We start from the raw sequence: 22009 nt of genomic DNA on the forward strand, positions 1-22009 counted from the left end.
TGTGTTCAGTCCTGGGCACCTTATTTAAGCAAGGATGTTAAAGTCTTGGGGATAGTGCAAAGGAGATTTACTAGAATGATACCATGAATGAGGGATTTTAGATACAAGGAAAATTAGAGAATTTGAGTTCATTCTCCTAGGAGCAGAGAAGATTAAGAGGTGAAACCAAAAATTGAAGTAGCTGCATTTGCTGAAAATCAGAAATAAAAACAAATAATTGGAAAAACTCCACAGGTGTGGCAGCATCTGTGTAGAAATATCTGAGTTCATGTTTTGGGTCCAGTGACCCTTCTTCAGAACTGAGATTAAGAGGTGACTTTGTTGAGATGTTCAATATTATAATCAATTTTGAGAGAATTAAGATGGAAATTCTGATTCCACTAATTAATCTGTCAGTAACTAGCAGTCACAGTTTCAAGATTATCAGCGAGAGCTATAAGTGAGATGAAGATAAACTTCTTTACTCAGTTGTTAGGATTAGGAATGTGCTGCCTGGGAAAGTGGTGGAAGCGGATTCCATAGGAGGTTTCAAAAGACATTTGGAAATATATTTGAGAATGATGAATTCAGAGGGCTATGGAATTAGGACTGGAGAATGAGACTACCTGGGTAGCTCTTTAAGGGGCTGGATACACACAATGGATCAAATGTAAAATTCTATGATTCAAATGCAACCTTATTGTCAAAGGTGGTCACTCTCAACTCCCTTCTGATGTTCAGCGCTTCTGTCCATGTTGAATTAAAGTTGTAGTCATGCCAGGATCTGAGTGGCCTTGGTGGAACACAAACATACCAGGTTATTGATATGCAAGTGCTGCATGATAGCAGTGTTGAAAACCCCTTTCACCGCTTTACTGACAAACAGCAGACTAAAGGGGCAGTAATTGGTTGGGTTGGATTTGTCCTACTTCATGTGTACAGGATATAGCTTGACAAGCTTTCGCTTTGTCAGGTAGATTCTGTTGTTGTAACTGTACTGGAACAGCTTGGCTAGCAACATAGTAAGGTTCTGGAGCACAAATCTTCAACTGTTTCTTGATATCATGTGGAGTGAATTGAATTAGATAAAAACTGACATCTGTGATGCTAGGGATTTCTGGAGGAGGTTGAGGTGGATTATCGGTACTTCCTGCTGAAGATTGTTGCCTCTTCTTCAGCCATATCTTTGACACTATTATGCTAGGATCCCCATTCTAATGAGGATATTTCTGGAACTTTCTCTTCCAATGAGCTGCTCAATTGTCCTGCACCGTTCATGACTGGTTAGAAAAGGGCTGCAGAGCTTGGATTTGATCTGTTAGATGTACAATTGCCTAATTCTGTATGTCACTGGCTGCTTAACGCTGTTTGTCATGAAAGTGATCCTGTGCTGTAACTTCACCAGGTCAACATCTCATTTTTTTTTTCTGCTGCTCCTGGCATGTGAAGTTACTTCAGAGTAAATGGTGAGCTGAATTTGCCAAGTATCCATTCTGATCTGTTGAGATTTTTGTTTATCTTGTTTGGCGTATTTGGTAAGATAGGAATATGAATGTTACTGAGGTGAGTTGTACCCTGAACAAGGTGTTCAACAAGTGATAATCATTGCCTTCATTGCCAACTTGCTGCTGCCAAATATGAACCACACCACACCACTTGTCAAGAGATAGAAGGTGGAGGCTGCTCCCAAAGTTCTCCAGATATCTCATTTGATTCTGCACAAATATCAACATAGTCATGTTGCTCAGAACCCTCTAAGATTTTGCCCAGTGTTTTCTATTTTTCCTGACACAGAGACTGCTCCACATCTCTTTCTTTGCTCTTGTTTTTTGGACTTCTTATTCCTCATCTGTGTATACCTATTGATCTCACATTTGGGAACTAATAAATTCACTCTTTTGTTAATTTAATAAAGCCTGGTTAAACTGGTTCCTTTTGAAAGGTAAGTTCATTTGTTTTGGGAGCAAGACAAGAAAAAACATTTTTTAATATAACCTCGTTGCAAACCAACCAGGGGAAACATGGATGAATAAAGCAAGGGATCCAGTTCATCCCGCCTCACCTGGGACTTTAACAATTTCAGTTGCCCTGTCTAGAATTGTGACAAATTGGAGAAACTGCTTTTTTTGTGAACAGGTTGTAACAATACGATTGATTGCATTTTGTTCAGCATCATGTGAAGACCCTTCAGAAACTGAAAAAGCCTTTATCCATATATAACATGCCTTGGACATCATTCAGGCATAGTTGGGATATTATATTACACAAGTGTTATACAATGACTACCTCCAGTGAGACACAAGCCTCTGATTCAAAAGATTGCATCACTGATAGTGGTAAAGTTAAGCCAGACATGTATCCTGACATAGCTGTGGTTGTATTCATGACATATACATATTGGCCAACATTACAAAACCATACTGATTCACAATTATTCTGTATTTTATAGACACTTTATGAAGTATTCTTCCATTATACCCTGGAAAGTTCACTGTTTAAATTAAACTTATTTTTCTTACAGAGAAAGAAAAGCTGGCTGCAGCTGGAAAAGGTAGTGAGATTGTCGTTTGTCTTGCCTTAGTGCTACTGCATTATTCAGAGATAGATGGCACTTTTAATAGGGTTGTGTGTGTAGAGGTTACACTGGATGGCCCGTTAAAGATAAGAGTGGGTTCCAGACCCAATATCAGTTTTCTGATGCCTGCTGGAAATCCAGATCACTCACTGTCATTGCAGTTTCACAGCTCAGAAATGAGCAAAACTGCAGAGGTAGCCTCTGGCAGACCTTCAATGTCAGCACGCCAATTCTATATTTTACCAGTGGCAGAAGAGAACACACACAGGAACATCATTCTCATTTTGAAATAGGTCATTTAGAGATAATGATCTTTGTTAAGGATACAGTAGACTGCGATTCTACCATCCCCTTCCAATTTAAAGAGGAGTGCTTGAGGTACATGGGGCATCAATGCTTTGGCAGATTTTGAAGGGAATCAGTGGAATGGCAGCTGCAGTCATTATGACATCTCAGATACTGAAGCAATCCATGTCCATGTGCAGCACAAGTTGAATAACAGTTAGGCTGTTGCTAATAACTGGCATGGTAAATTCCTGTCACACAACTGCAAGGCAACGAGACAAAATTTGACTATCACCCCTCGATACTCAATGCCATATTGCTGAATTCCCCACAATCAACAGCTTGCAGTTTACCATTGACCAGAAATGTAACTAGATATGCTGTGTAAGTACAGTGGCTAAGAACAGGTCATAGTTGTTTACCAATGCCTCAAAGGCACATATCATGAGTATGATGGAATGCTTTCCACTTGTCTGGATGAGTGCAGCTCCAACAACACTCAAATTCAATGCATTCAGGAAGAAAGCAGGCAGGTTGATTGGTACCACATCCACCAGTTTGAACATTCAATCCTTCCGATCACTGACAGCACAGAATACAATATATAAAATGTACTGCAGCACCTCATCACAGATCCTTCAACAGCACCACTCACACCTTGTGACTTTTGCCATCTCACAGGGCAAGGGCAGCAGATGCATGGGAACACCATCACCTGCCAATTCCCCTCCAAGTCACTCACTATCCTTCCCTAGAAACATATAGCTGTTCCTTTCAGTGTCACCAGGTGAAAACTCTGGCACTCTCTTCCTAACTGCACTGTGGGTGTACCTGGCACCCCTGACTACAGTGGTTCAAGAAGCTAGCTCACTTCCTCATTGGCAGTTAGGAATATGCAGTAAATGTTGGTCTTGTCTTTGACACTTGTATTCCGTAAATGAATATTTTTTTTGTTTGCTGTATTCAGCATTTGTGGAATGAGAGATTTTTATTTCAAATGGAGGAAGGTCCAATGCAGTGACAGTATTTATCCTGTAGAAGGGGTGGTTGGCTAACCACTGATCTGAATAGAGCCTCTATCATATATTTGAGCTCAATAATAAAACAGAAGTCTATTAAGCAAAAGGAATTAAGATAAAATAGAGTACACCAGACTATTTACTTATAACACAAAACTAAAGATTTTGAAATGCACTGTGAAATACAATGTCATATTTTATAATATAATTCACTTAATCTCAAAACACTCCTTATAGATTTCCAAAACATTCCTGTACAGTAACCAAAAGCATCGCTTATACAACACACTTGCCAGAAAATATCATTCTCTAATACCTCAATAAGTTTAATTTGACTTTAGCTCCTCCTATGGAAAAATCATACAGCTCCAGGAAGAAGCTATTATGGGCAACAGATTAATTGTTCTCAGCATCAAATAACTTCTTTAGGGCTCTATTTCAATACTTCTGTAGAACTACCACTAACTCCTTACTTTAATGTTTCTAATGTTAACAGATCTAACTTCCTTCTCCATCTCTCCCGAGCCATATCATACATGGAAAGATCTGCATGTATAGTAACCATGAGGTTACTCACCCTCCTGTAACTAAACATGTGATAGACCAGCCACTATTTGCTCTGCTGGATCTCAAGTGTGCCTTCCTTCTTTAGCATCAAAACTGGAAATAATCAAACCATCAAACCCTTCAGCCAGTTTCAGATCTTTACTTGATATTTTGAGCTTTCTTCTCCTGAAGGAACATAGAAGGACAATGTTCGTCACCCACAACTAATTGTCACCTTTCATGCTAGTTGCTGTTTCTTTGGCTAATGACATGCATGAGTCACTCTGGAGCCACCGTACTATGGCTAACAGTGCTAGTTTTGATTTACTGTAATATGGATGATTATTCTGGTCTTAACCCTGTAGAACCAATTTAAGAGAAAAATCAGAACTTCAGAGTTTGAACACCTAAATGTTTACTACTTCAGCATTGAACATGTTGAGCTTTTATAGTTCTTGGCAGAGCTGCAATCATTTCTTGCCACAGAGATCCTGTAACATCAACCTTTGCCAACTACATATTAGGATATCCCCCCAACAGTTCCATAGTCACACCTATCCAGTTGTTGCTTGCCAAAGGTGTAGTACTCCTCTTTGTGGAATGGAGAGATTGTTGATATGTCTGCCACACTGCATAACCTCTGGATAACCATATGGTTGCTAACTACCTCTCCAGTACCCATCCAGATTGTTCGGTTACACAGGGAGCTCTTTTCCCTCTGGGGGCATATGATCCCCCAACCCACCCTGCCCACGTGTGCTGGGGGAAAGCAGTGAGTGAATTATTATTGAATCATGAGGCCATCCTCTTGCATGCTTTCATGCTGACAAGTAAGTCTGTTGTTCAGAAATTCTTTGGAAACTAATGGAAACTAATACTCACAGGCTGATGGGAGGATGATAGTTGGACGTTTCTTGCAGGGATGAATGTTACAGTAAAGGAAATCTGAAATGGCATTTGGGAGCTGGAAGCCCTTTAAACATTGAGCCCTTATTTTCGATAGCATCAGCTGACAATGCAGCAGCCATTTAATCCACACCACCCGAAATTGACTTATTGGCTGTTATGAAAATTCAGAAACAGGAATCTGAGCAGAGAAGGCCATTGACACCCTGATCCTGATTCTGCCTTCATCTTTCAGCCTCGTCTCGTAGATTCCCATCCTTTGTTTCTTTCACTTCCAATAGAAATGTCACAGAATGCTTTAAGAATAGTCAAAGCTGGCTTGACTATTCTTGATAAAGTTTGATTGATCATGAAAGGGGAGATAGAATGGTAAATGCTGGAGCCCAGTATCTGATGTGTCATCCACAAACAAGTGCATAAATACTTCTAAGCTGTTTGTATAGTTTATGTCAATGTCACATAGCTGAAACTTAAGTTTTTTTTTATTTTGCGTATTCACAAAGGATAAAGCTCCTGGTGAGTTCTTCACAGAAACAGCTCAGATTTACGTGTCCTTAACACCTAGAAAATTCTCTGCAATAAATCAACAAATGATAGCATCCAACAAACGGAATGTATTCATTATTCAAAATAATTATAGCAATATTACTTTGGACTTTGTATCAATTCTATTCAGCCTAAATGTATATAATTCATAAGTGAACACATCCCTTGTATTTCATTTTTATCAGTTTTTCATACACAATATACAAGATGTACGCTATGAATGACAAGTGTCTTATATACAGGGAAAATAGACTAAAGTTGATTCACTACAATTGTAGATGAGTATTCTGGTATTTCGCAGAAAAGCTTAAGAATAAGTTCAGAATTTAGAGTTTAAATCTTTAAATGTTTACCTCATCAGCACTGAATATGTTGGATAGAAATATGCTTTGTACTTTTCATTTTGATTTATCATACCTTTAGCTTAAATTACAGAATAGTATAATCAATGGACATGTGTTAGCTCACTCCTGGTGTTACAGCATTACTTAGTTCCGCAATATAAAGACTTCTCAGTAGGCTTACTTGCTGCATGGCTATGACTTTGGTGAAATGTCATTTATAGTGCTGGAGATGAGGGAAAATGTCCAGCTTAAATGTGTTTATGTAGTGTATGAACTTTTAAATTACATTAAAGTTCAGTATCCAAGCACATCAGATTGATCCTTTCTCTAATAGACCAAATATTAGACCCTAATATTAAAATATTTGATAGTTTTATAGAACCTGTCTGCTAAGAAAAGATGATGATGACAAAAGACATCTATTTGTCATGAGAAAAAAACATGTTCCCAGTTTAAAATAATTTCCAACACATTTAATTATCAAGGTATATAATGATGTAGCATGCTGTACTCCCAGTAACTTGCTCACCTTCATGATGTTTTATTCTGTGCAATAGTGACAGTCATAGTAGAAGCTCAGTTCTGTCACTTGACTTCTGTTGTGCTGTTCTTTGTGACTAACACAGACCAAAGCCTCCAAATACACCAACCACTGGTCTGCTCAACTCTGGTTATTTCAATGTCTTCTCTGGTTGTCTTCTTTGCAAAAAAAGAAGATAAAATGTTTGGTTTGTATTGATAAAAAGCAGAAAGGATGTGATAACAATGGTACTGAGAAAATACTGACCTCATCGGAATAGAGAGGCGCAAGGAGTGTAGTGATTAAGAGAAAGATTGAGCTAGTTGTGTGGGAGAAACTGAAACACAGGGGGATGTCAGCAGGATAAAGGTGATGGTAAAAATAAATGAGAAAAGTTAAAGTGAATTGGAAACAAAGAGAGATGCAATAGTCAGAAGAAAAACAGATAACATAATAAGTGAAATAAACTCGAACCATTACTTTTTCAGAAAAAGCAAAGGACAAGAAACCTACTCTTGCTGAAAAAGGTAAAGACAGTGAGATTGTGTTGTTAGATTGTTTTAGCAAGGGAGGCCTTGCCGACTCTCGTTATAGTGTAAAGTGCTGGTGGAATGGATGAGAAATATGCATATTGTAAAGGATGGGCTGAATGTCCTGTAATCGTGTTGTACTTTCCAATCACTCTATGATTTTAGAAGTTAATGTTATGCATTACAATCCTGAGATCATATGTTGCTGAATTCCAGATCCATTCTCCCAGTGGTTAAAGTTCCAAGTAAGAGCGCAAATCCGTAGAATTACCTCATTGTAAAATACCAACTTAATACAGTTAAAATTATTCATAACACAACATTTGCTACTATGATCAAATTGAAAGATGCTGTGTATGCTCTCCGTGTATATGAAAGAAACACAGGCTGATAAAAATGACCTATTTGGTTAACACCGATCAAATGCTGAACCTTGATGTTAAACAAAGGAAAGGCTTGCATTCTTTAGAGGATCTTTCACATCTCAGGACATCTAAAATGTTTCACAGCAAATAAAATACTTTTTGAGGAATCATCACTGTGAGAAAACAGGCAAGTTTATATTCTCAAAACAGTTATGTAACTTTGCTGTTTAAAAGAGCCCAACATGAGTTAATTACGTTTGTATGGAAAATTCAGCATTGTAATGAATTAACATGCTCCCATTTTCAAAGGAAAAATATTATCAATCTCTGATATAAATCAGGTCACTGACTACATTCTATATATCATATAAATAATTCAATTGTTTTTTCTGTACAGCTATTGATATTTCTTCAGTAATATTGCACAACATTCCAAAAGTTGACTTGTTAACACATTTTGTGATATTTTTATATCTGGCACCCTGATACTTAAGTCTTTTTTCTATTTTGTTTTACAGCTAAACCTGCAAAAGAGAAAACACCAGGTGGGTGCATTGCAAACAAGGCACGATTATCTATGAACAATCAGAATGCTTATTTCTTACTCTCTTAACATATGGGATTACAAAAAACAAAATTGTCCAACTTCAAAGTTTGTGCAAAGATTTGTAGCTCGGGTGCTCGTTGCTGTGGTTCTGTTCGCCGAGCTGAAAGTTTTTGTTGCAAACGTTTCGTCCCCTGGCTAGGCGACATCATCAGTGCTTGGGAGCCTCCTGCGAAGCGCTTCTTTGATGTTTCCTCCGGTGTTTATAGTGGTCTGTCCCTGCCGCTTCCAGTTGTCAGTTTCAGCTGTCCGCTGTAGTGATTGGTATATTGGGTCCAGGTCGATGTGTTTGTTGATGGAGTTTGTGGATGAATGCCATGCCTCTAGGAATTCCCTGGCTGTTCTCTGTCTGGCTTGCCCTATGATAGTAGTGTTGTCCCAGTCGAATTCATGTTGCTTGTTGTCTGCGTGTGTGGCTACTAAGGATAGCTGGTCGTGTCGTTTCATGGCTAGTTGGTGTTCATGTATGCGGATTGTTAGCTGTCTTCCTGTTTGTCCTATATAGTGTTTAGTGCAGTCCTTGCATGGTATTTTGTACACTACATATACCATGCAAGGACTGCACAAAACACTCTATAGGACAAACAGGAAGACAGCTAGCAATCCGCATACATGAATATCAACTAGCCACGAAACGACACGACCAGCTATCCTTAGTAGCCATACATGCAGACAACAAGCAACATGAATTTGGACTGGGACAACACTACTATCATAGGGCAAGCCAGACAGAGAACAGCCAGGGAATTCCTAGAGGCATGGCATTCATCCACAAACTCCATCAACAAACACATCGACCTGGACCCAATATACCAACCACTACAGCGGACAGCTGAAACTGACAACCGGAAGCGGCAGGGACAGACCACTATAAACACCGGAGGAAACATCAAAGAAGCGCTTCGCAGGAGGCTCCCAAGCACTGATGATGTCGCCTAGCCAGGGGACGAAACGTTTGCAACAAAAACTTCAAGCTCAGCGAACAGAACCACAACATTGTCCAACTTCTTTTCACACAGTTGTGTCTGTTGCTTTTCAACTTGCTTCTGTCCAATTTTAAGGTGCTAATCAAAAAATGTTAGTGTGTAATGGGATTGGAATCCATGACACCTAAACACCACCAGCTGCCACCCGTTGACCAAAATAAATAGGAATATGTAAATTACACTTGTGGAGTATTAATGTCATATATTGAATTTTTCATCATTTCTGTCTCATTTGCACTCATTTCTATTTAAAGCCAGTGTAAATTGCCTCTTCAGAGTTGACAAAGCTCACTGAGAAAGCAAGAAATAAGTGAAGGTGCCTAAACTGGACCTTTAGAGTTGCAGTTCCAAGTTTCTTCTTCCTCCCTTCACTTTTTTTGTTTTTCACTGCTGCCAATTCACATTGTCATCTGTTCAATGCAATCTTCAAGAATATATAAGAAATGGTTGAAGTGTAGAAAAGAATGGCTGGTTAGGGGGCATTAATGATGGATTTTTAAAGTTACTATTTTACAGGATGTGGACATTGTTGGCTAGTTTAACATTTGTTTTCCCTTCTAATCGCCCTTAAGATGATGGGGGGCTGAGATATAAATGATCAGGGAATGATTGCTATTTCTAATTTATATGGCTACTATATGAGTATTTAAGCTTAGATATATTCTTGACCAATCAGAGATTCAGGGTTATGGGAAAGGGCAGGAAAGTCGAAGTGAGGAGTAACAGATCAGCCATGATCCTATTGAAAGGCAGACTAAATTCGAGGGGCCAAGTGGCTTACTCCTGTTCCTCTTTCTTATGGTCTTGTTGACATGGATTTAGAATATCAAAAAGGTTGTTCAAATTGTAAATTCCAACCTAGGAGAAACAGCAACAATTTGTAAATTACAGAATGGGGTAGATAGAACATATATGTGGACAGAAAAAACATTATTTAAAACCTGTAACAATACCCAATTCTAGATACAAGAAGGAAATTAATTGAAATGTGTACATGAATGGTGTTGAAATAGTTGAGGATGAAGATTCAACAGAATCAAAGAAGTCTCAACTGTCAAAATGTTCAGTCAGTTACAGCAAGGAGCAATTCTTAAGCAAAGACAATTCTGAAGTCCAAAACAAGAAGAATAAACTATAATGCAGAGAACATTGGAAGCAAACTATGAAAAAATTTAGCCAAAATGTACCTTGAGAATAATGTCCATATCCTGGGAACTGAATGCAGTGCACAACATTTTGACAGAGTAATGAATTCAGGCAAATCTCTGCATAAGAGATATACATATCAACTGAGTTTGAATGGGAAATATTTGAAAGGTGATTCTTTTTGGGATTGCCAAGATAATTAAGGAAATGAGAAACGTACATTTGGCAAACCAACCAAAAGGTGACATTGGACTGAATCTTTAGGCCCAGTTTGAAATGAGGCCAAATGTAGGCAGATGTAAAATTTTGTGCCATCAGTGGGTATACTGTTTCCTCATCACTATCCTGATCCAAGCCATTTGCCCAGAAGTCAAATGGGGCACAGGTGGGCAATGCATTCTCAAGAAGTCAGTAACCAAGAAGATTTAGTGTTTTATGACGGTCAATTGGCATCAACGTGGCATGGGGAGCAGCAAGGCTATATAAAAGAGACCAGATGGGAGTCGACTTCTGACAAACTTTGAATCCCTCCCATTCTGTTGCTCTGGCCTAACATAAGATGAGGTTGCAGGAATCCCTGTTTCCCTAACCACACTACTTGGGTAATTTGAATCATAGCCTGCACCCCTCAGGCTTCTGACCTCCAACTTACTGTGATATCAGGGTCCCAAAACCAGCAGAGAATATCCTGCTCAAATAGAATCAGCCTCATAAAGGTTGTGCCAAGACTGATATTAGAAAGTCTCCTTTTCACAAAAACAAAATCATAACACACAAATTCCAGAAGGTGAAAATCTCAGAATCATTTCAGAAACACTTGCATGCAGATGCTGGAACAATGAGATCCTTACAGCTTTGGTGATGAATAGCTTGCCTCATTAGTAACAATCTTGTGATCTTCTTATTCACTTCATAGCTACAAACTAATTGGAAATGCAGAGGAAACTTGCATAAAAACTTTTGTATTTGTAATCACTGCAGAAGAGCTTTCACTAGGACAGTTTCTCACAGAAAATACACAGTGCTTCAATTATGTTTACGCAGTTAACTTCACATTGAAAACCACTCTAAGATGCTTTATTGAAGAAACAAATATACTAGCCTGAAATATTTTTGGGTTCGGATAGCTGTTCAAAAACTTAGTTTTGGTTTGTGAAGCATGTTGAAAACCAGCAGAGACATAGGAAAGTTGAGGTTATGGAATGGGGGGTTCAGACTGTTGTTGTTAGACGACTAAAAGTTGTGCAGATGAAGATTCAAGAAGCCAGAAGGATAATGTAAGAAAAGTGATGGTCTCAGAGGTGTGGTGTTATGATTCCTCAGAAGGATTTGTACATTTGAAATCTTGAAGACAAAGGACACACACTCTCTCTCTGTAGCAAATGCAGCAAAGAATGCCATGCTAGAACAAAGCTCCTGAGCAACTCTAAACAATTCTCAACATCAAGTTGATGACTACAGCACAAACAACTGCATTACAGGACAGAAGGCTGCCAATTTGGAGAGAAAATGATTATTGCAGATGATCAAGGGAATTGGTAACCCATGCCACTGTGTAACTTCATGAGTCTCTTCTTGTGCGCTTGTTATTTGATCTTCTGAATATCTGATTCCCCAGCTTGCTATATGATTGCTATCTATAAATTGTCCAAGCATGAGATAAGGGTCACCTAGAGCAATGAGCCCGTTCTTCTCAGAAATTGTTTCTGAAATGAAAGGAATATCAAGCCCTTGATTGCAATATGGTCTTCCAGATATCAGGTGTCCTGGTCCAGTTGTCATCTAAAATAGTTTCAGTAAAACAGTATATTTGTTTTCAGTAGGGCTCATCCCTTACTCTATACAATCTTTTTATTTTACAGACAAACAGGGAAAACCTGAAAAAGCAGGTATGTGCCAAATTAAGCTTTTGTTGGCTCTCTTTCTTGACAAAGTAAAAATGATGCTAATGGCTGACATTAATAAATGCTTAAACATAAGCTCTACTAGTGAGTTTTGAGAAGATTTATAGCTCAGGTTGAGGTTCTGGCTGTAAGTTTTCTCACTGAGCAGGAAGGTTCGTTTTCAGACATTTTGTCATCATACTAGGTAACATCAGTGAGTCTCCAGTATAGCACTGGTGGTATGGTCCACTTTTTATTTATGTGTATAGGTTTCCTTGGGTTGGTGATGTCATTTCCTGTGATGATGTCATTTCCTGTTCTTTTTCTCAGGAAGTGGTAAGTGGGATCCAAGTAAATGTGTTTGTTGGTAGAGTTCCAGTTGGAGTGCCATGCTTCTTGGAATTCTCATGCATGTCTCTGTTTGGCTTGTCCTAGGATGGACAAACAGAGATATGTGCGAGAATTCCAAGAAGCATGGCACTCCAACTGGAACTCTATCAACAACACATTGACTTGGATCCCATTTACCACCTCCTGAGAAAAAGAACAGGAAATGACATCACAGGAAATGATGTCACCAACCCAAGGAAACGTAAACACATAAATAAAAAGCGGATCATACCACCAGTGCTTCACTGGGGGCTCACTGATGATGTTACCTAGTATGTGACGAAACATCTGAAAACAAACCATCCAGCTCAGCGAGCAAACTTACATCCATAAGCTTTACTTTAGAAGCCACCTATTTGGCTTAGATTTTAATTAAGCATAACTATATTGGTACGTAGGCAGATTTAGACGTTTAATTGAGGGAAAAATTAGATGACTTCTCTGTTAATTTAGCAAAAGGCTGGTGAAGATTCAATACTTGAATACAATAAACTTTTACAAAATTGAGTTAAATCTTTACTAAGTTGTACAACATATAAAATAAGGTCACACAAAATATTTAACTCAAAATGCAGTGTTATTGCTAAGACTTGTTTGGTCAAAACAGAGTCAAAGAGTAACATTAAAAGTGCTCAGAAAGGGTTGTAGATTGATTCTTGACATAGATGTTTGGATACTTTACATGGCTGTGCGTGGAAATGGCTTGGAGTTACTCAAAAACAGTTATGGTCAATTCCACCTTTCTATCACAAGATTGCTGCTGGACTCCAAACTTCATAATTTTATACCAGCAGGGAAGTCTTGAAGCCAGCTATCAGCTGCAGAAATCAAGACAACTAACTACAGATGTAAAATTACAAGACTTAAGGATAATTTAATGTCATATCTCATCTACACAGTGGATAAACTCTCACTTTTATTAATTTGAACCACACAAACGCCTTAATCTCATGAGAAGTAACTTATTTTAGTCCTCTTCTGCTATCTTTTTTGTATCTAGAAATTTTACATGGGAAAATGATTTGATTCTAATACTTATATGAGTTGAACCCATGGCTGTGATATAAGTTAATTTTAAATTTATACTTTGAACATAAGACACTGATCCAAACCTGATTTTCTTATTTTAGGTATTTTGAGCATGTTAACAGACTTGCTTTTAACTATTGTTATCAGAGAACCATACAATGATAACAGAATAATACATCTCATTACATCTGTGCAAGCCCTCTGCTAGAGTGTTTCACCTACTGCCCCTCCAGTGGTTTTTTCCCAAAAGCCATGTACTTTTTTTCCATCATGGTACTATAATGCAGTTTTGCAAAGGAGGACCAAGAGATGAATTAAGATGGAAAAAGTAGAATATAACAGTAAAATTGTAAGGCACATGGAAGTGGGTTGTATGAGCTCTAAAGGTACTTAAAAAGAAAAAGATTAGTGAAGACAAATTTAGGTCCCTTGTAGTCCTAAGGGGGACAATTGATAATAGAGAACAAGCAAATAGCAGATCAATTAAACAACTACTTTAGTTCTTTCTTTATGGAAGAAGACACAAATAATATCCAGAAATACATTATAACACACTATTAGCAGAACTGACTTGTTTTAAAGTCCAGAATTCTTCCCGAATTTTCAACAAGGATCTACACACAGTTATACTAGGGCAAGTCTTTGAGAGTCCTGTTAAAATCCATGACTCAGTCCTGCTGAGCTCACTAAATAGACCAATTGCAGGAAGACATCATCTGCTATCAGTAGTCTTTAGATCACAACAAAATCCAGCTCTTCAATGGGATACATATTGTCACCAGCATTCGGCTCCAATGCAATAATTACCTTGCATCTCTCATCCTGTCTCCAAGGTACGCAAGTCTAACTCTAGGATTTTGTAGTCTGCAGAAACCATAGCCAGCTGTTTTTTCTCTATGTTTAGGTGGGAAAGCTGGCACTTGGATCTCAGTAGGATGTGATATGGCTCTTGGTTACATGTCGTATTTACTTATCACTGGGCAAAACCAGTCAGGGTCACTTGAATTTTACCTTGAATTGAATAATAAGTTTAAAATATAATCACTTTATAAAATCTCACAGATGTAACAATTACCCCTTATTAAATGAAAGGGATAATAATGGTTCTAATATACTATAAACTATAATATTGCAAACAACTTAACATCTAACTTATTAAAGCTGTACAACAAACATTCTTTCTCCTTCTGTTATCTTTCACCATTAAACAGGGTTGGCTTTTCAATAAGGCTTGACCTATCAACTAATAGCATGGGCTGGTTAAGTTATAAATTCCAGTTGTTATGGTTTATTAGAATTCTAACTTTGTTATGAGCTTCTTTATGATTAGTAGCTTCATTTACGATCATCTCCACAGCAAATCTCCTTTCTCATTTTGTGTAGTTTTTTGCAGCATTTTGGTGTCCTAGATTGGAATATTGCATAATTGGTTCAGCCTAGGTAACTTTGTCAGGAACAGCATTGCTGATTTTGCTAATCCTTCTGGTGTTTTCTTCTTAAGGTTTGTACGCGGGATGTCACTGGCTGTGCGAGCAAGCATTTATTGCTCATTCCTAACTGCTGAGAGGGCACTTAAGAGTTGAGGGTCTGGAATCACATCTCAGCTGGACCAGGCAAAGATGGCAGATTTTATTCCCTAGTCGATGTTAGTGAACCAGATTGTTTCTTTTTACAACGATAGTTACATGGTCATCGTTAGTCCATTCTTTATTCCAGAATGTTTTGAACTGAATTTAAATTCTTTCATCTACCATAGTGGGATTTGAACTCATTTCTTCAAAGCATTGGCCTAGGGTTCTGCATTTCTATTCCAGTAATATTATCACTACACCACTGCTCCCCATAACTGGTGATACTGAAACAGATAAATTGTAAATCCAGAAGAAATCCCTTGTCTACCCTCTGGATTCAGTAATTTTATTCATTCTTTTTGAAAACCAAGTGTTATGTTATCGTCAAGCTGTTGACCTTTTAACAGCTTTTAGGCCATTCTATTTCGGTTATGACCTTCCTTTCCATATCTTTACCTGTTGCTTTACTATTTAATTGTGGGATTATTTTTTGTTTCGGTTGGTTTCTATGAATTTAACTTGCAATTTTTTTTGCTGAACTTTGCAGATTTAACGTTCTGTGCAAGCAGTATATTCTTTCAAGTTAAATCCTTGTCAGCTGCTTTAGAACATTGATTAATGTTTCATTGATAATAAGACCAAAAATAATTTTGATCCTCTTTTCATTTCTCAATTAATTTTTAAAGTTCCTTTCATTTTTCATTTTCCCAGACAGCATAAGCTTGGTCCAATTACTTGCTTGCAGGAACAACAGCTTATTCATTTTGAAGTTTTAAGTCACCTTCGAGAGCACAAATCCTTCCCCATGGCTCCTTATGTTGCCTGTAGCTGAGTCTTTTGGTTTAAACTAATTCATTCCAATATTTCACCATAGCTGAGTACTGCGGTTAAGTCTGTTGACACCTGTTTCTCAGGTTCAGTCTATAGGTTTAATTGACAGCTCCAATTTGGATTCAGTTATGCTTGGTCAGACTGATGTTCCAATGCCCCTTTACTATCAGCAGCCTGAACTTCTGACCGGACACACCTTTAGTTGAACAATCATCTCCACAGCAGGATTTCAGAAAGTCATGTATTTTCAAATATCATTTGATTTCATGTATTCATTTTCAGCTTTAATAGCTTCATTAGACTTTTCTGGGGTCTCTAGAGATGGCAAAATTTAGTATCTGGCTAGATAATTCCCTCATAGAAAATCAACATTATTATTGGTGACATAGATATAATCGTTACAATTAATAAAATACCTGAAATGAAATAATGTTTTAAATTAATTTTGTACAAAATATCATTTAAACAACCACCATTAATACAACATATTTTTATATAGCAAGCTTCCAAGGGGGAAATGTCCATCAACTGCCAATATCTTTATCAATATCATATCCGTGACAGGATGGCAATAAAGTGACACGCTCCAGCCAGAACTCCTCTGTTCTGCCCATTCTTTTTGCTTTTTTCTTTCAAACTTTTAACTTAAACTTATCTGGAGTTAAATGAAGGAGACTGAATGTCATTTCTGGTGAGTCCCAAGGCGAGTCCCAGACCAGACTAACGTGGAGACGGTGAGTCCTAGAAGCCAGTCCAAGGGCAGGCCGATATGGGGATGGGAAGTCCCAAAGTGAAGGCCAGCGGGGGTCAGTGGTGAGTCCTGGACTGGACACGAGACCCTTGGGGGCCGGAGGTATCAAGGCTTGAAGCCCAGCTTGGTCTAGAGATTGGCCTGGGCAGTCCAAAGGCTCAGTGCTGGCATGGACTTGGTGAAAAAATTGAAATTTTAATGCTGTTTTAAATAGGCAACATCTTGATTCTTATGCTGAACTTTTATTTATGATTTTTTTCAAGTCTGTAACACAGACTTAATTGTTTTGTACCGAGGTACCCTACCATGAATGGCACTAAAGCAGCGACATTACAAACTTTTCACTGCACTCATTCGAGTGCACGTGAAAATAAACGCTAATTCAACAATAAAAGGGAGGTGATGGCCTAGTGATATTATCACTGGACTGTTCATACAGTGATCCAGATAATGTTCTGGTGTCCCAAGTTTGAATCCTGCCGTGGCAGATTGTGGAATTTGAATTCAGTTTTAAAATATTTAGCAATTAGAGTCTGATGATGACCACGAAGCCAATGTTGATTACTGGGGAAGACCCCGTCTAGTACACTGAAGTCCTTTCGGTAAAGAAACTGTCATCCATACCTGATCTGGCCTACATGTGACTCCAGACCCACAGCAATGTGGTTGACTCTTAACTGCCTTTTGGCTGGGCAATAAATGCTAGACGAGCTAGTGATGCCCATATCCCATGACTGAATCAAAACAAAAATCAATATCCGTATCTTTAATAATACTGATTTGCTTAACCTGCCTTACCAGACAAAAGTGGAATTATCTCACCTTTGAATACAAAACATATATAATCTGGTAGGCTTTGAAAGTAAGATTTCTACATTCAAATCTTTTTATAAACTCTGGTACAGAGTTTGTTAAAGATGTGTTTTGAACCCCCATAAATGCTTCACTATAATTATAATTACAAACAACCTGCTTTCACATGTCCTCCCTTATGCCAAAAGTAATAACATTGACCTCTTGAATAATACTTATTCTCCACACTATCTTTTTTTGTTACTCTGAGGGTTATCTGTCTTTTCATTTCTGTTATTTTCCTCATTGTTATTATCATTTTTTAAATCTCCAATTTCTCTGTGGATTTGCAAACAAAGGCTTGCAGTGATGCACATGCTTGTGAGACAATGTGTAATTACCAACCATTACAACAGCTGATTTTATCTTAGAAACCTTCTGGGCTTTTAGTGGGATGTATTCTGAAAAGAAACTGTTTCTCTGTATGTATTAAAGCTCTGAGGCATTCAAAGTCAAAGGAGCTCTTCATGGTTGTGTACTATCTATCAGGCATTATTTCATTTTCTCTAGAAACTTTTAGAAAATTCAGATTCTGTTTGTACTTTAGATTTATAATCATTTGCCTGTAAGCTTCCAAAATTAGCTCATGGGGCTTGAGAATGGCAGTTTTCATCTTAGGGCAATATTTATTCTAGCAATACACTTCTGACACATTTCACTATTAAACAGTGTTATCTTGGCAATAGTATAAGGCTTGACATATCAACTAACTGCATGTGGTGGTTAAGGTATAAATTCCAGTTTGTATGATTTATTAGAATTCTAACTTTGTTATGAGCTACTTCATGCCTAGAGCCTTCATTTACCATCATCTGTCATAGCCAATCTCCTTTCTCATTTTGTATAGTTTTTGCAGTTTTTTGATGTCCTGGACTAGAAAATTGCATACTCGGTTCAGTCTGGGTAACTTTGTCAGGAACAGTATTGCTGATTTATGCCAGTCCTTTCGGTTATTTTAAAGATTTGTTCATGAGATGTGGATGTCACTGGCTGTGCAAGCAAGCATTTATTGCTCATTCCTAACTGCTCAGAGGGCAGTTAAAATCATTCAAGTTGTTGTGGTCTGGAGTCACATCTAGGCTGAATCAGGTAAAGATGGCAGATTTTATTCCCTAAAAGATGTTAGTGAACCAGATGGATATTTTTGACAAGAATAGTTACGTGGTCATTATTAGATAGCTCTTTATTCCAGATATTTTTGAATTCAATTCAATTTTTTCACTTTATCCTAGTCCATGGACTGTAACTCTGAAACTGTACACCTGAAACAATATCTTCCCTTTGAACACACTTTGAAATAAAGCTATCCGACTTTATTTTGGCCATTTCAACTTTGTAACTTTTTTTGGATAATATTAGAAGTCCTTTCCCACTGAATTTAGGGAATACGTGGATAAATCTTGCCAAATCAAAACTGGAAGTTAAATTTGAGTCATTCATTTTTGCCATTTTCACATTGTCAGAACATTTTTCTGTTGAGTTCAAATTTCCTTTCTAATTTGTCTCATTCCAATTTCTCCTTTTCTGTCTCTCTTTTTATTTGAAATACTTTGTACTTTGGAATTCATGTTCAAGATTTCATTTTTTTTCTGCCTTCTTTCAGATTCAAATTTTCTTTTCACTTTTCTCTGTTTTGCTTCTTCCTCTTTTTCCTTCTTGCTTTCAGATTTTGGATTTTCTGTATCTCTTTCCAACTCAAATTCCTTAACTGATAATTAAAGTCTGTCTAACTCCATTTGATTACTCATCAAAAGTAATCAAGATTACTCATTTCTTCCTTGAGTTCTAGGTGATAAGCCAGTATTTGAGTAACTTCTGCCTTCTTAGCCTAGACTTCTAAATCTGCTTTGATTCCTCTGCCACGAGTTTCAAGTTCACCTTTATTGAACTATTGCAAGATATTCAGATAATTCTTCTCTTTTTCAAAGTACTTAAGCAAAAGGAGTAAACATGCTATTTTTTACAATCATAAAATCATACAGCACGGAACAGACCCTTCAGTCCATCATGTCCATGTTGACCAAGTTTCCCGAACTAAACTAGTCTCATTTGCCTGTGCTTGGCCCATATCCTTCTCAACCTTTCCTATTCATGTATCTGTCCAATACCCGCATCTGCCACTTCCTCTGATAGTTCATTCCACATACAAACCACCCTGTATAAGAAAACGATACATTGAGAAAAATTAAAAGTGAAAATTGGAATATGTTCAAATTTAAATTATTTCCAGCCTTTGAATTTGCACTCACAATAGCCCCAAATTGTTACCATCACAATAGAGATAGATAATTTTTAAAATGACATTTGAATTCCCAGTGACTAACGTTAAGAAACTGCACAAGATTTCAAGCTTTAAGACTTTTATTACTAGCAACAAACTCAAATCAATATAATTTATGTCTTATTTAGCAGACAATTAGTACTCTAAATTACAGAATACATATTCATTCTTGTATTAAAAATCATGAAGAATATTGCTGTGCCATGTTTATACATTACACTCTCAACAGAGTTGTAGTCATATTCTTAAATTCAGTATGTTTTTGTTACATGAGACCGTCTCCTGACTTCAGATTTTAAAAAGCACTTCCTTCAATTCTCTGAACATTCTTGAATGGACATTCAGTAGCAAGACACTATCTGACAACTTTTCCATTTTGCAAACTCTACAAGGTTTAAATGGAGAATCCATTCTCACAGCATTAGTTTCCTATATCTTCACCCAGCAGCATCTCCTTTCATGTTTCCAAGGTATGACTGGTTGAGAATCTCTAAGTCTGCACAAAGCATGACCAGCTACTTCTTTCACTGTTTAGGTGGGAAAGCTGGCAGTGGGTCTCATTAGTCTGTGACCAAAGCCATCAGTCCCCTGGCAAACAGATTACATTAGCTTGTAACCACAAAAAGAATAGGAGGTCACTTGCTGCATTTTACCTTGAATTAAAATAGGCAGATTAAAATATAAATGCCTTCTAAAGCCTCACATTTATAATTTCTGTTACTGGTCACAATTAACCTAAAACTACATCTAACATGGAGCTGGTGAAGCTTCATAGGATTTGGCCACAGCTTTGGGGAAGGCCTGGTTTTGAACATTCAGTTTCAAAAAGCTGAAAATTAGAAAATAGGCTTTGAAACGTAAAGAACGCATTTTCAGAAAAGGCTTTTTTTTTGGCATGCTTTTAATTTGATTGGAATAGCTTTCTTTTTAACCATCACCATAATTCTACAAAGATCTTTTTCCGAATGTATCTTGGTGACCATTTTATATTAATGACTTGTCATTACTAAGACCCTGTGCTGCTTTTTAAGGGAAAGAAGAATTATTTTATGCAAATTTACTTTTTAGCCCAAAGCTAATAAGTCAGCAGATCCAAACATGACTGGAGGCAGACCCTGGCTGTGCTGGGTGGATGAGCCACAGGGAAGGAAGGAAGGTTATTGTTAGCTCTGGACTGTTATAAATCCCTAAAACAGCATAAATAAATATATAAATAACAATATTTGTAAAAGGGCTGCTGTCAGATGTCATTTGATGCTGCTTTTTATTTAATTCGTTTCAGCTGTTTGAAATCTGCTGTCTTTACACTTGGGTGGTGTTTTTTGTACTGCTGTTGGTAGATTCAATATAATAAGTCAAGCAGGAAAATTAAGAAGAGAGTAACATCATGGGACAGGCGTGTAAAATCATTTATTTTATTGGAAATTTACAAGATGTTAAAATTTGTGTTAAGATGCTGACTCCTGCATGAAGTCAAATATTTAACTTGAAGGCACAATATAATCTATTGCATGAATATTTATATACTTTCTAGTGTGTTCATGCTGGCAACTGATTTGTATTGCTGAACTTTTTGCTTTAGAAGTTTACCACATTATACAAACATAATTTTAATATCTGCATACTGTCAAAGTCATACATATGTAATTTTATTCAGGCTTGCTGAGATCTCTTTAATGTCAAGAGATCTGTATTAGGAAATGGGTGTTCTTAGTTGTAAATTTACAAGTTATCCCCAAGATAATGGTGTTCCAAGGATTTTTAAAAATAATAGTTGAATGTACAATGATAACCTTTATGCTAACAATTGTGTACATGCAATGTTGGCTCTCTCTTAAGATGAAAGAATAATGGGAGAATACATTGCACCCCAGTTTTCTGTATTTTTAAATTTTCAAACTTGTGGGGATCATCTGGCCAGTGTTTATTGAATTTCTTATTCTAACAATCTTCTTACACCTTTTTTCTCACTCTTGCAAATTGAGATACCTCCATGATTCAGATTTAACTGCTGGTTTCACCTACATGTTATGAACATTTTAACAGAGCTTTGTGTTGGTCAAGATGACA

The 22009-nt window shown here is 37.3% G+C and overlaps 1 protein-coding gene across 31 annotated transcripts in view; it reads left to right on the forward strand.

Annotated features, from left to right (window-relative positions):
• Positions 1 to 22009, forward strand: part of LOC122544790 (neurofilament heavy polypeptide-like) — a 196001-nt gene that overhangs the window by 132254 nt on the left and 41738 nt on the right. For 26 of the 31 annotated variants that reach the window (XM_043684122.1, XM_043684127.1, XM_043684177.1 and 23 more), the window contains 4 exons: positions 2501 to 2530; positions 7209 to 7247; positions 8134 to 8160; positions 12214 to 12240. The exons of 1 other annotated variant lie outside the window; for it this stretch is intronic. In XM_043684122.1, the coding sequence (XP_043540057.1) occupies positions 2501 to 2530; positions 7209 to 7247; positions 8134 to 8160; positions 12214 to 12240 (123 nt within the window). The remainder of the gene's footprint in view (positions 1 to 2500; positions 2531 to 7208; positions 7248 to 8133; positions 8161 to 12213; positions 12241 to 22009) is intronic. 4 more of the 31 variants (XM_043684192.1, XM_043684213.1, XM_043684139.1 and 1 more) reach the window with 3 other exon arrangements.

Source organism: Chiloscyllium plagiosum, chromosome 3 (genome assembly GCF_004010195.1).
Source record: "Chiloscyllium plagiosum isolate BGI_BamShark_2017 chromosome 3, ASM401019v2, whole genome shotgun sequence".
Lineage (NCBI taxonomy): Eukaryota > Metazoa > Chordata > Chondrichthyes > Orectolobiformes > Hemiscylliidae > Chiloscyllium > Chiloscyllium plagiosum.